Here is a 12,867-nt window from a genome sequence, read left to right as displayed (position 1 = left end):
TCCTCCTGTGCTTCCCGGCTTCAGTTAGGGATTTCCATGCTGACTTTTAACTCGGCTGCCTCTGGTGCCTTTGCCACTCTCTTTCCCTGTGGTTCATTAAAGCACGTTGCACCCATCCATCCACAGCTCCCCTGTGAAGTCCCAGAGGCTTCCAACCCGGAGCCTCGTAACCATGAGATGTGTGGAGACACAGCGCAACACCGCATGTGAAAAGGTTTGCGTATTTTATTAACAGATTTAATTCCCTCCCCTAACCACCGCTCCCTCCCCCTCCCCCCCCACCCCCAACCTCTGACTCCAATCCTTTAACACCAAAGCATACTCAATAAGTGCCCTCAGGTCGCATTCACTGCCGGGATGCCGTTGGGGGCATCTTGGTCCCGCCAGGATGGCCCGGGTACCAGGTTCAAGGCCGGGGGACTGCTGAGAGGTGCCAGCACAGGGGAGGAGGGCCCGGCAGCCTCGCTCACGTGCGTCCCGTCGGTGGACTCACGCTCTAGGACGCTGCTGCGGTGGGTCCCCTGTGCGGCGATGCACACGCGGCCCGAGGCTCTACGTGGGGCACGGCGCAGCAGACCTGCGCAGATCTTGCGGAAGCCCTTGCGGAAGTGCTTGGAGACGAGCGCGTAGACGATGGGGTTGACACAGGAGTTGGCGTAGGAGACCAGGTGCGAGAGGATGCGCAGCGCGTAGGTGGCAGGTGTAAGCGGGAAGCGGCCGAACCACACGCAGAGGATGAGCGCGTGGTGAGGCATCCAACAGAGGCAGAAGAGCACAGCCACGATGATGATCATGCGCGTCACCTTGCGCTTGGCGCGCCGGGCGCTCGAACCGGCGGCCACCGGGTCGACCGTTCGCCACAGGTAGCGCAGGGTGCGCGCGTAGGTCAGGCCGAGCACCAGCACGGGAAGCAGGTAGCTGAAGACAAAGGTGCAGAGGTCCATGGCGCGGCGACGAGGCGCGCTCCACGCCGGGTGGCACACAGTCAGGTTGGCCAACTTCGACTGGCGGTAGTAACTCAGGTAGGGCCCGGAGAAGAGCAGCGACAGCCCCCAGATGAGCCCGATGGCAGCCAGCGCGTTGCGAGGCGTGCGCAGCTCTCGGGAGTGCAGCGGGTAGCGGATGGCCAGATACCTGTGCGTCAGGCCCGGAAGAGAGAGGGTGAATAGGTGAATTCGCGGGGGTGGGGGTGGAGGTGGGGGTGGGGGTGGAGGGGGTGGGGAAGGGGGCAGGGTCAGACCTTTAAACCTTGACCTCACCTTCTCTCAAAGAAGGTCCCTAGCGCACGGTCGCACCGCACCGGCCAGAGCATCCCAGACACTCTCAGCTGCCTGGAGATGCGGGGCGGGACCGGCAGCAGGAAAGTGCGTGTAGGTCACTCATCTGGTCTTCCCGGGACTATAACCACCGTCAGAGTCCACCAGGGAGGGCACCCCAAGGTTTAACCGGCTTTGGGGTTCCGGAAGGCTGTCATTACCCAAGAGTGCCTGTGCCCAGAGAGGTAGGACCCAGGTGCCTTGAGGCTCTAGCGGACAGCCTGGAGGCACCGCGAGGTACCTGGAGGGAATTCCTTAGAGAAGCCGACGCTCTATGGGTCCCACCAGAGCTCTCAGAACCGGAATCGACACACTCCGCGCTCAGTGGAAGTGGGAGCTATATGGGGGAGGTGGTCTCACCTCCCTGCCTGTCCAGGGGAGGTCGGGAGGACGTGAGGGTAGAGGGACCTGGAGAAATCATGGAGTCAGACCCAGATTTCCTCCCCAGGAACCATCCAGGTGGCCAGTGGAGAGGAGGGAGACCCTCCGCCGCCCTCTTCTCTCTGCCTTTGACCCTGGGCCTGGAGGTGTGTGTGTGTGTGTGTGTGTGTGTGTGGTGGGAGGGTGTCTAGGGACCCTCCGGTGTGCCAGCTTCAACTTTGGCCTGGGCCCTTTGGAAGGACTCAAATGCCTCAGTCCGGACTAGAGTCGACTGCGCCCAGCAAACCGTGGATTCGAGGCTAGCGAGGTGGAGGTGCCTGAGTTTGACTCCAGGAAACAGACCATTGGTTCCACGCACACGATTACTGGATGGGCCACTCTGAACAAGTCACTTCTGAACTCGATCTCATCTGTAGATTGGGCACGGTAATCCCTCCCATCCCAACTTCACAGGGGCACTGAGCTCAAAAGAGACACGGGAAAACGCTCTGTGTCAGAAAACGCTGCGCTCTCCAGTGCCGGTGGCGCTGGAGAGCTGAGGACGCACCTAAGGGGACACCGCGGTCCCCCATTCTTATTCCCCTTTTTCCTTCTCCACGTTAGTTTGTCTTTCACTCTCTACCGGTCCCTTTGCCTTCTTAGTGTCCTTGTCTACTCTCCGTGTGTCCCTCCTAGAGTCCCGCTCCCTCCTGTGGCCCCCACCTGGGTGTCTGACCCTCCCCCCCCCCGGGGGGGGGGCCGCCAGGGCGCTCGCTCACCTGTCCAGGGAGACAGCGGCCAGCGTGAAGCTGCTGGCGTACATGGTGAGGAAGATGAGGAAATGCACGGCCTTGCAGAGCAGCGAGCCGAACACCCAGCCGTCCAGGGTGTAGATGGTGGCCTGGAAAGGCACGCAGCACACGATGAAGCACAGGTCGGCCACGCCCAGGTTGAGGATGAACAGGTTGGTGGTGCTGACCGCCTGGCCGCCGCGCAGCAGCACGGCCAGCACCAGCGCGTTGCCCACGGTGCCCACCAAGAAGATGAGCACGAACAACATGGGCACGATAACCGCCTCGGGCTGCCAGCTGTCCCTGCCATTCGCCTCACTGGCGTCCTCGGCCCGCGGGCCACCCGAGCCATTCATGGCGTCCCCGACCCCGAGGCTGCCAGGGCTCCTGCCGCCGTCTGAGTTCTGGCGAGCGCGCAGCTCCCGCGGCTCCAGCCGCTGCAGGCGAGTCGCCGGAGCTGCGGGCGGAGTGAGCCTCGCCTGGCCGGGGCGGGGAGGTGGAGGTGCGCTGGGGTCAGGGGGAGGAGCGAGCAGCCCGAGGGGTGGGTTGAGCCCCGCGCTGGGGGGGAAGGGCTCTCGGGTGGCCCACCCCGGGGACAGGGGCCGCTGGTGCCTGCTCCCCCGTCGGCGCGCTCCAGCACCCAGCCGGCCGGTGTCGCGCCGAGAGAGGAACTGACCTCCCGGCCGTGCGCGGGAGTGGTGGGGGGACCGGACCCTGGGGCCTGCGGGCGCGCCGTGGGGCCGGGAGCGCGCACCTGGGACCACGCATACCTCGCCCTGCAGTCTCGCCGGCGCTCCAGGCCTCCCGGGTCTGGCTGGGGACGTCCTCGGGGGCCCCTAAGGGGTGGGTAGGAGGTGACAAGAGGCGGAGGTGGGCGGAGGGGACTCGGCTTTCCCCATCCGGTTAGGGGGAACGGCACTGCCGCCCCCCTTCTGTGTGTCAGTTTCTGTCCTTGGCGCTGTGCCTCAGTTTCTTCAGCTGTAACATGGGATCATAGTCCCTTCCGGGAGGGCTCTGGTGAGCATGGAATGAGATGTGTGAACTGAAGCCCGTTCGTTGAATCTCAGTGAATCAAATTCCTCTCTGTCTCCTTGCCCCAGTCAGATATCCAAAAAGGGAAAACATGAAGGAAATACTAAACAGCAGAGTCCCATGCACCAGGAGCATTTTCCTACAAGGCCAGGAGAGTGTTTAGGTTGCAATAAAACTTAATATTTGTTTCTAATTTTGACACATTAGGCATCAAGCGCTGGTGATGCAGAATCATGACTGTTTCTATAGAATTACCCACCTCCCCTCTCCGGTTCACTGGGTCTGAAATTTACCACCCTCTGTCACTGTCGCTTGGTTTCTGCTTCATCTTTCCCTGCCCTGTTCATGGGGTCCCAGTCTGGAACATTCTTTTTCCTCTCCACTCCCCGCCCCCCCCCCCCCCCCAGGATCTCAGCCCCCAAAGCCCTACTCCTACACCTTTGGGCAGGGAAACGTTATCCAGACCCTTGCCCTGCCTGCCTACTCATGGAATAGGAAGATACTAACAGTTCATGTTTATGAGATGCTTGCCATTCGGTTTTTCAGTATGAATTTTTTTTAAGTCTATTTATTTATTTTGAGAGAATGTGCGCCCACAGGTGCACGCACCCTTGAGCCGGGGGTGGTCAGAGAGAGAGAGGGAGAGAAAGAGAATCCCAAGCAGGCTCTGCACTGTCAGCACAGAGCCTGATGCGGGGCTCGAACTCATGAACCATGATATCGTGACCTGAGCCAAAGTCAGATGCTTAACCAACTGAATCACCCAGGTGCCCCTTCAGTAACAGGTCATTTTTTTCCTGCAGGAAAAGTAGGTCAGGGTAAGGGAACTGGGAGTACCATAGTGGTAGAGGTGGCTTGCTTTGAAATGGGGGGGGGGCGGGCAGACCTCATTAGGAAGGTGACATTTAGACAAACACTTGAAGGAGGTGAGGGAGCTAGAGTAGCAGATATCTGGGGGAAGAGCATTCCAGAGACAGCAGTCAGTGCAAAGGTCCCAAAGCAGGAGTGTGCCTGTATCCCTAAATAAGGAGGCTGCTACGGCTTGAGTTGATAAACAAGGAGACTGACAGGAGAGGAGGTGACAGGTAGGGCTTTTTTGGTTGCAAGGAACGAGCCTTCCAGTCTGAGCAGAACGAGGGGCCACTGCAGACTTCCGGCTAGCTAGAGGATTAATATCATCCGACTTACTTTTTAAAAAGAACTTTATTGAAATATAATCCTCATGTCATGCCATTTGCCCACTTAAAGTTTGCATTTGGTTTTTAATATATTCACAGTTTTGCAGCCATCACCACAATCAATTTTAGAACGTTCTCCAAAGAAATCCCTGCTCTTTAGCCATCAACCTCCAATCTCCACCCCCACCTCAGCCCTAGGCAGCCAGTTACAGATTTGTCTCTATAGATTTGCCTTTTCTGAACATTAATGTGTGTGTGTATATATACATACATATATATACATGTATATATATTATAGTTTTACTTTTAAATGTAACTTATTTTTATTTATTTTATTTTTAAGGTTTATTTGTTTAATCTCTAACCCTAACCCTAAATTTAATCTCTACATCCAATGTGGGGCTCAAACCCATGACCCCAAGATCAAGAATCACATGCTCTGCTGACTGAGCATGTCACAGTTTTGCAGCCATCACCACAATCAGTTTTAGAATGTTCTCCAAAGAAATTCCTGCTCCTTAGCCATCAACCTCCAATCTCCACCCCCACCTCAGCTGTAGGCAGCCAGTTACAACTCCTGACTAGGCCGGGCACCCCTGGACATTTCATATAAATGGAATCACACAGTATGTGGTCCTTTGTGTGACTTTATTCACTTAGCATAATAGTTTAAAGATGCATCTGCATTGTAGCATGTATCAGTGCTTCATTGCTTTTTTAGGGCCAAATAATATTCCATTGTATGGTCATATCAATTCTCTCTACCCATTCATTTGTCGACGGACATTTAGGAGACATATTTTTTAATTTTTTAAATTTTTTCATATTTTTTAAAGTTTATTTACTTATCTTGCAGGGGAGGGGCAGAGATGGAGAGAGAGAAAATCCCAAGCAGGCTCTGAGCTGCCAGCGTGGAGCCTGACTTGGGGCCTGATCCCACAAACCATGAGACCTCGAACTGAGCCAAAATCAAGCGTTGGACGCTTAACATAGTGAGTCACCCAGGCACCCCAGGAGACTTTCTTAAAAGATTTTATTTCATTTTCTAGTATTCTCTACATCTAATGCGGGGCTTGTACCCACAACTTGATATCAAGAGTCACATGCTCCACTGACTGAGCCAGCCAGATGCCCTGAGACTTATTTTTTTTAAGATTTATGTTTAATTGTGGTAAAATGCACAAAACATACAATTTGCCTTCTTAGACACTTTAAAGTATACGATTCAGTAGTATCAAGTAAATGCACAAGTAAATTGTTGTGCAACCAATCTCCAGGACTTTTTAATCCTGCAGAATCGAACCTCTGCATCTATTAAACAATAATCCCCCGTTTTTCCTTCCCCTCCCCCCTCCCCCCCCCCAGCAACCACCAGTGTACTTTCTATGAATTTGACTACACTAAATACCCCATATAAGTGGAATCATAGAATACTAGTCTTTTTTGGACTGGCTTGCTTCGCACAATTATTTTCAAGCTTCACCCATGCTGTAGCATGTGGCTTAATACTATTCCATTGTACGGATGTACCATTTTTAGTTTATTCCTGAGGGCCGCTGGGTTCCTTCTCCCTGTTGCGTTTTTGTGAATAATGCCGCTATGAACATGAATGTACAAATATCTCTTGGAGACCTTGCTTGTAATTCTTTTGAATATATACCCAGAAGTGGGATTGCCAGATCATATGGGAATTCTTTAATTTTCCAAAAAACAGTCATACTGTTTTACACCACTTTACGTTGGCACCAAAAGGGCACCAGGGTCCTGATTTCTCCATATCTTTGCTAATACATGTTATTTTCTGTTATTTTTTTTTTAGAAACTAGTAACCATCCAAAATAAATAAATAAAAATAGTAATCATCCTAATGGGTGTGAGGTGATAGTTCATTGTGGCTTTGATTTGCATTTCCCTAACGATTAGTGACACTGAGTAGAGACTTACTTTAAATTGCTTCATTTTATCTTCATAAAAACCGTCCTAATTGGTTACCTCCATTTCACAGGGGAGGGAAAAGATTTAGAGGGAGACTAAGTTATTTGCCCAACATTTTCCGACCAGGAATGGGGGAGACAGGGTCTGAGACGTAGGACTCAGACCCCAAAGCCCACAATGCCATACTGCAGAGCAAAGATGCAGTGTCCCTCGCCCCAACACTTCTTCCTCCTGAACTGCTTGAATTGCTCGCTCCAAAGACCAGAGACACAGGTCCCCTGCAGTCTAAGTTCCTACACCTGGTGGCCGCTTGCTGACCCCCTGACCCCACCAGCGCCATGGCATTCTCAGGGTCGGCCCCAGAGGAAAGCGTAGAGGCGGTTCCCTCACAGGGAGAGTGCTTCATTCGGGTAGAGTGGGAACCCCCTCTCTCGAGTATCCAGGGAGGTGGACACCCCGAAATCCAGTCCTTAGCTAACCGCTCCCTCCCTCCGTGCTTGAGAAGTGAGCCCGATGCCCCGTGCAGGGAGGCAGGAGCGGGGACTTGAGGGCGGGGGTCCATCTCCCGATCCTCAGCCTTAGGTGGAGGAGGGGAGGAGGGTTTGCTCCGAAAAGATCTCAAAGCCTCTAGCCTCCCTAGCCTCCCGGCAAGGACGAGCCCCAAACCCGCTCACCATCACGGCAGGCCGCCCCACCCCCCAGCCGACGCGCAGGCGCACTCCCAACAAGCGCGTCTCGCCTGCGGCCCGGGACGTCGGCGGCGGAGTCCGCCACTATCCCGTCAGGCCGTCTGGGCAGGCCTCGCTCTTTTCCTCCTCCGTCGTCCCGCCTCCTCTATCCCGTCTGGCTCTGCGGCGCAGGGGCAAGATGGCTGCTGAGAAACAGGTTCCCGGTGGCGGCAGCGGCGGCGGCGGTAGTGGTGGTAGCGGCGGTGGACGCGGTGCCGGAGGAGACGAAAATAAGGAAAACGAACGGCCTTCAGCCGGATCGAAGGCAAACAAAGAATTCGGGGATAGCCTGAGTTTGGAGAGTATCCTAGAGTAATCGGGCCTAACTCGCAATGACTACGTGTCGATATGCATGGCCGGGGGCGGGAGACGCGGCGGGTCCCGGCACGTCCCAGACAGGAGCGGCCGAGGGTTGCAGTTTCTCTCGCCGTTGCTTTCTGGCGCTCAGAGTTCCAGGGTCTGTATTTCGACCGGCCTTTTCTCGCATCTCATTCGCCTTCCAGGCTGGGGAAACGTCCGGTTCTTTCTCGTGGCCCCAGGAGGTTGGGCAGATTTCTGCAGTGTCCCCCCTCAGTTGCCTGCTTGGAGGGCTGGTGACAGGGATGACACTCTGGCCACCCCAGTGAGCTCCTGTCCTGGCACCTTGAGTCACTGAACTGAGGAGGGAAAATTACAGCGTTGACATTTTTGGCTTAAAACTTCTGTCCCACAGCCGTGGGGACCCGTGTCCTGACTATGGAGGCAAAGATTGATTGCTCTATGGAAAAACTTGTTGAATATGAAGGTAGATTAACATCGCTTGTATAGCTTTCTTAATAGGCTTGTAGGCATTTTATCTGGTTGAGAGTCGTTCAGTTGAGCTGGAGGAATCTGTCTGTATTTTCCATCAGAATATCACAATTGAGTGCCTGAGACACTAGTTTGTGGCTTTTTGTAATGAATAAGAAATGGAGAAAATGTAGGTGAGTTTCTGAAATAACACATTTAGCTTGACATCCTCATGAAGTTTTCAAGGGTTTGGGGGTTTTACTTTTTGAACTGGTGTAGTTCCAAATGAATGTTAGAATACCTTGATTTTTTTTAAAGAACCTTATGGCTTCTCCCTTTTTAGTTGTTGAGATAGTCTTAGTGGTCAGTATTTTAATGTATGTCTATAGAGAAGCACTGAGGACTAAAAGAATTGAAACTGTAGATAAAGGTCACTAGACTTCCTAATGTTTGGTACATAATCTTAAAATATTTTAAGATTCTTAAAAAAGGAAAACAAAAATAAAAGGAGTATGGTCAGGGCTTTTTTCTTGTAAAAGAAAAACTGATGACTTTATATAAGCTATCGTCTGGGTTGGTTAGTATGTGCTAACCACGGGCTCGTGTAGCATTACAGCTGTTCAGGAAAGGCAGGTTTGGTAGACGTAGGAAGTTATGCAAATAGAGGACTCGTACACGTCATTTGTAACCTGAGTCTGCTTGAATGAGTAAAATACTGGGTCCAGGTGTAAATCAGTGGGAACCACTCCAGTTACAATCAGCAGTTAGAATCCAGCAACTTTATTTAAGCTGTTGGGTTTCAGTGATCCTCAGTGGCCGATGATACTCTTCTTTTTTAGTTTGAAAGTTGGTAACAGTTCAGGCAGGTTTTTTTTAATGCTTAGCCCTGTCCTATGACAAGATAGCTCTTGAAAATGATTATGAGAGGTTTCAGTAGCTAATGTACTAAGTATTCCAGAAATGTTTGATGGTTTGGTACAAGTATGAACTGACAGGACCCGGTTTTGATTTATTTGGATTCTTACTCTTGTAAGCTTTTCCTTAATCTTGGCTCTAGTTCTTCAGATTATCAAGGAATCCCAGCAGCAGCATGGTTTACGGCATGGAGATTTTCAGAGGTATAGGTAAATATCATGGGCAAGATGTATGGAAATTATTGTGGAATTTTCAGATTTGGTTTGCTTTTGTTAATATCCTACCTATTTTGTTGTATCAGAAAGTATCCTTAGAAAGTCTCACTTTGAACTTAGTATATTGAGTGCTCAGAATATACTTGTAAAATTCAAAATTTCATAATGAATAAAAGGAGCCAATCTTTTTATCCATTGTGCCTCACAATATTGTAGATGCATTGGAGGCTTCTGCTGAAAATGGCAAGCAGTTATGGTAATCATTTTTTTTTTTTTTTTAACTTAACCGTGTCGGTAGAGTCTTGGTTAAATACAGAGCTTTTCAGTTTTTTAAACATTATATATGGAAATTTTCTTTCTTTTTTTTTTTTAATGTTTATTTCTTAAAAAAAATTTTTTTTTTGACGTTTATTTATTTTTTGAGAGACAGAGCATGAGCTGGGGAGGGGACAGAAGAGAGGGGGGAAGTCACAGATTCTGAAGCAGGCTCCAGGCTCCACAAACTGTCAGCACAGAACCTGACGCGGGGCTTGAACCTATGAACCATGAGATCATGACCTGAGCCGAAGCTGGCCGCCTAACCAACTGAGCCACCCAGGTGCCCCTAATGTTTATTTATTTTTGAGAGATAGACCGAGCATGTGAGTGGGGGAAGGTCAGAGAGAAAGGGAGACACAATCTGAAACAGGCTCCAGGCTCTGAGCTGTCAGCACAGAGTCTGTCGCAGGGCTCAGACTCCTAGAATGCAAGATCATGACCTGAGCCGAAGTTGGACGCTTAACCGACTGAGCCACTCAGGCGCCCCTACTTTTTCTTTTTAAGTTCTGTGCCCAGTATGGGGCTTGAACTCAAAATCCTGAGATAAGAGCCACATGCTCCACTGACTGAGTCAGCCAGGCACTCCTATATATGGAGAATTCTGTGATGTCATTACAACTTATTGGTAAACTTTGTAACAGTCTTCAAGTTAGAAGACAAATTTAATATGACTCTTAAAAAAGTAGAATAGATGTCTAATGTACAGTACAGTTCAGAACTTTGGAAGCAGAAGTATCTAACTATTTTATATTATAGATACAGGCTTTGACTACCAGACTTTCAAAGTTACTTCGAAACAAAACACTCTGCAGATTCTAAGGAGTCAGCCGTGCTGTAAAGGGTCAACAGCGCTGGGGCAGCTTGAGCAAGGTGGGGAGAGGTAGGAGATAAAGGGGGAGAACTAAGCAGGGCCAGAATGGGTAGGGTCCTGTAAGCCAGGGTAACTCGGTCAGGTGTTAATCTAGGTATGGTGGGAAGCCACGAAAAAGTTTTAAACTAGACTATTATGACTTGAGTTTTTGTTTTTATTTTTGTTTTTTAATTACTAAGGAAATCAGTTATAGTGATCAGCGTTTTGCCCTTTTGTTTTCATCTGTTCCTTCCCCTTTTAAGAAAATATTTTATTGAAGGATTTTTAAATCATTTTATTGAAGTATAATTTATATACAGAAAAGTATACAGAAAGTGATGAGTTTTTCACAACCTGTAACCAGTACCCAGATTAAGACACAACATTACCAGCATCTCTAAAGTTCCCCTTTGCTCCTTCTAGTCACAAGCCATTCCTCCCCAGAGGTCACCACAATTGTGACTTTTGACACCTTAGATTAGCTTTGAAATGTGTTTTCTGTGACACCAGTCCTACCGCCCTGCAGGTTTTAGTTCACTAAATGTTTATAAGATGAAGTGTGGTATCAGTGGTAACCATAAGTAGAACACCTCAAACTTCTGACTTGACTTTATTATAGAATTTGCTATTGAGTGTCCTACCAGCTTGTCTGAATTACTTTTGTTTTTTTCTTTCAGGGGCTACTGTTCCCGTAGACAAAGACGCCTTCGGAAAACTCTCAACTTCAAGATGGGGAACAGACACAAATTCACAGGGAAGAAAGTAACTGAAGATCTTCTGACTGATAACAGGTATTGACTCCTCAGTGGTAGTTGTTAAATACTTCTGGCTAACACATTTATTGAACAGTTATATGTTAGTGTGCCAAAACTCTTTAATTACCTGATGTGATTTATTTTAGCAGCTCTGTGGGGGTGCGCATTTTTACTTTTCTTGTGCCATAAAATGAGGATACTGAGGCTCAAAGAGGTTCAGTAACTTTTTCAAGAACTAGGGCGAAATGCTAAATGTTAAAGTCAGTGATTAGAATCTAAGTGGTTATTAGGTGGGGTTTCTAGAATGCAAATTTCAGTGTGTACGGGCTAACTTAAACCAGTATATCTTAAAGCTGTGTGTGAGTTATTCCAGAAAAGTTTTATATTTCAGTGCTGAATGTAGCCATGCTTAATATTTGTTGAAGGATCAATCTGTCAAGCAGTATGTATTAGAGGTCTCTAGGCCAGTTTCTCAAATTTTAGCCTGTGGGCCAAATAGATGCCTTTTGCCACCTGTTTTTACAAAGTTTGGTTGGAACACAGCCACACCGTTTATTCAGGTATTGTTTACAGCTGCTTTTGTGCTACAGTAGCACAATAACAGAGTGTGACAGAGACCATATGGCCTACAAAACCTAAAATATTCACCATTGGGCCCTTTACAAAAAAATGTTTGTTGTGCCCTAGTCTAATATATGGCCAAGACAGAGTGAGGCACCATCTTAGATGTAGAAGAGTTGGGGAGGCATAGTTCTTGACCCTTGTTGCCTGTGATATCAGTCAGGTACAAAACAGAGCACTGCGAGATAGGGAAACTACCATATTGTGTGTCATTTACTCTTAAGAATTCTGAAGTCTTGGAGGAGAGATGTTAGTTGGGAGTTTTTGATGGAGAAGCCAGGAAGCATGCATGGAGGAGGCTGGACCTTGAGGGATTTGTGAGAGGAAAGAACATTGTGTGAGGAGAAACGGCAGGCCATGGTGTCTGAATGCACTATAGGAATTATAATGCTCTGGACAGTTGAAAGGCTGGGAGCTTGGTGTATGGAGACACAGAAAACTAGAGCGTCGAGACCACGGTGGGATTCAGCAGGATGTATTGGTTAAATCCGTTGAGAACAAGTTAGGAAGGGTCTCTTATGATGGTGTGATTCTTTATTTTGAAGAGACAAGATTAAGCTGATGTTTAAGGATATTTAATCAAGGCAGTAGTTTAACAAAAGATTCATCATCATCATAATAAATCAGCTAACTTGCTGAGTTCTTAGTAAGTGCCAGACTCTGGTTTAAATGTGTTACCTGTATTACCGCATGGGAGACGGAGGCACAGAAAGATTAGTACTTTGCTCAAAGTCACATAGCTAGTGGGGGTGGCACTGAGATGCCAACACCTACTCTAGAGCCTTTAAGTTTATTTATTTTGGGAGAGGGAGAGAGAGATGCGTGCACGTGCGTGTGCACGAGCTGGGGAGTGACAGAGAGAGGGAGAGAGAGAATCCCAAGCAGGCTCTGAGCTGTCAGTGCAGAGCCTGATGCGGGATTTGATCTCCTGTTTGGTAGGAGGTTAGAAAGTGGAGGCAGATCCTGGTCAGATACTGATTGAGTGCCATAGGTGATACCAGGAGAAGAGTAGTTCTGAGGAAGAAGGCCAGGAGGATGTGGAGAAAAGATGAGAGGCTGAAGATTGTGTCTTGAAGAGTATCTGA

The 12,867-nt window shown here is 49.3% G+C and overlaps 2 protein-coding genes across 3 annotated transcripts in view; one reads left to right on the top strand and one right to left on the bottom strand.

Annotated features, from left to right (window-relative positions):
- The window catches only part of SRP68 (signal recognition particle 68), a 46,339-nt gene that overhangs the window by 1,744 nt on the left and 31,728 nt on the right, over nucleotides 1-12,867 (top strand). Inside the window, exons 2-4 of one of the 2 annotated variants that reach the window (XM_043585632.1) lie at nucleotides 741-746; nucleotides 9,166-9,232; nucleotides 11,084-11,197. In XM_043585632.1, the coding sequence (XP_043441567.1) occupies nucleotides 11,136-11,197 (62 nt within the window). In that variant the 5' untranslated portion in view covers nucleotides 741-746; nucleotides 9,166-9,232; nucleotides 11,084-11,135. Of the gene's footprint in view, nucleotides 1-740; nucleotides 747-7,449; nucleotides 7,643-9,165; nucleotides 9,233-11,083; nucleotides 11,198-12,867 lie in introns of those variants that run through there. The other variant, XM_043585631.1, reaches the window with a different exon arrangement.
- On the bottom strand, nucleotides 305-2,914 carry GALR2 (galanin receptor 2). The gene is made up of 2 exons (XM_043585633.1): nucleotides 2,456-2,914; nucleotides 305-1,134 (listed from the first exon to the last, which is right to left on the bottom strand). Exons 1-2 carry the CDS (start codon nucleotides 2,821-2,823, stop codon nucleotides 336-338), a joined length of 1,167 nt encoding a protein of 388 aa, XP_043441568.1. The 5' UTR covers nucleotides 2,824-2,914; the 3' UTR covers nucleotides 305-335.

This window comes from Prionailurus bengalensis, chromosome E1 (genome assembly GCF_016509475.1).
Source record: "Prionailurus bengalensis isolate Pbe53 chromosome E1, Fcat_Pben_1.1_paternal_pri, whole genome shotgun sequence".
In the NCBI taxonomy this organism is placed as follows: domain Eukaryota; kingdom Metazoa; phylum Chordata; class Mammalia; order Carnivora; family Felidae; genus Prionailurus; species Prionailurus bengalensis.
This window is presented reverse-complemented; position numbering and strand designations above follow the sequence as displayed.

Bases quoted from the DNA above. Each gene is read 5' to 3' on its own strand.
- GALR2 (XM_043585633.1), bottom strand. From the start codon at position 2,823: ATGAATGGCTCGGGTGGCCCGCGGGCCGAGGACGCCAGTGAGGCGAAT. The intron at 1,135-2,455 runs GTGAGCGAGCGC...CCTGACGCACAG, and splicing joins GCCGCTGTCTCCCTGGACAG to GTATCTGGCCATCCGCTACC.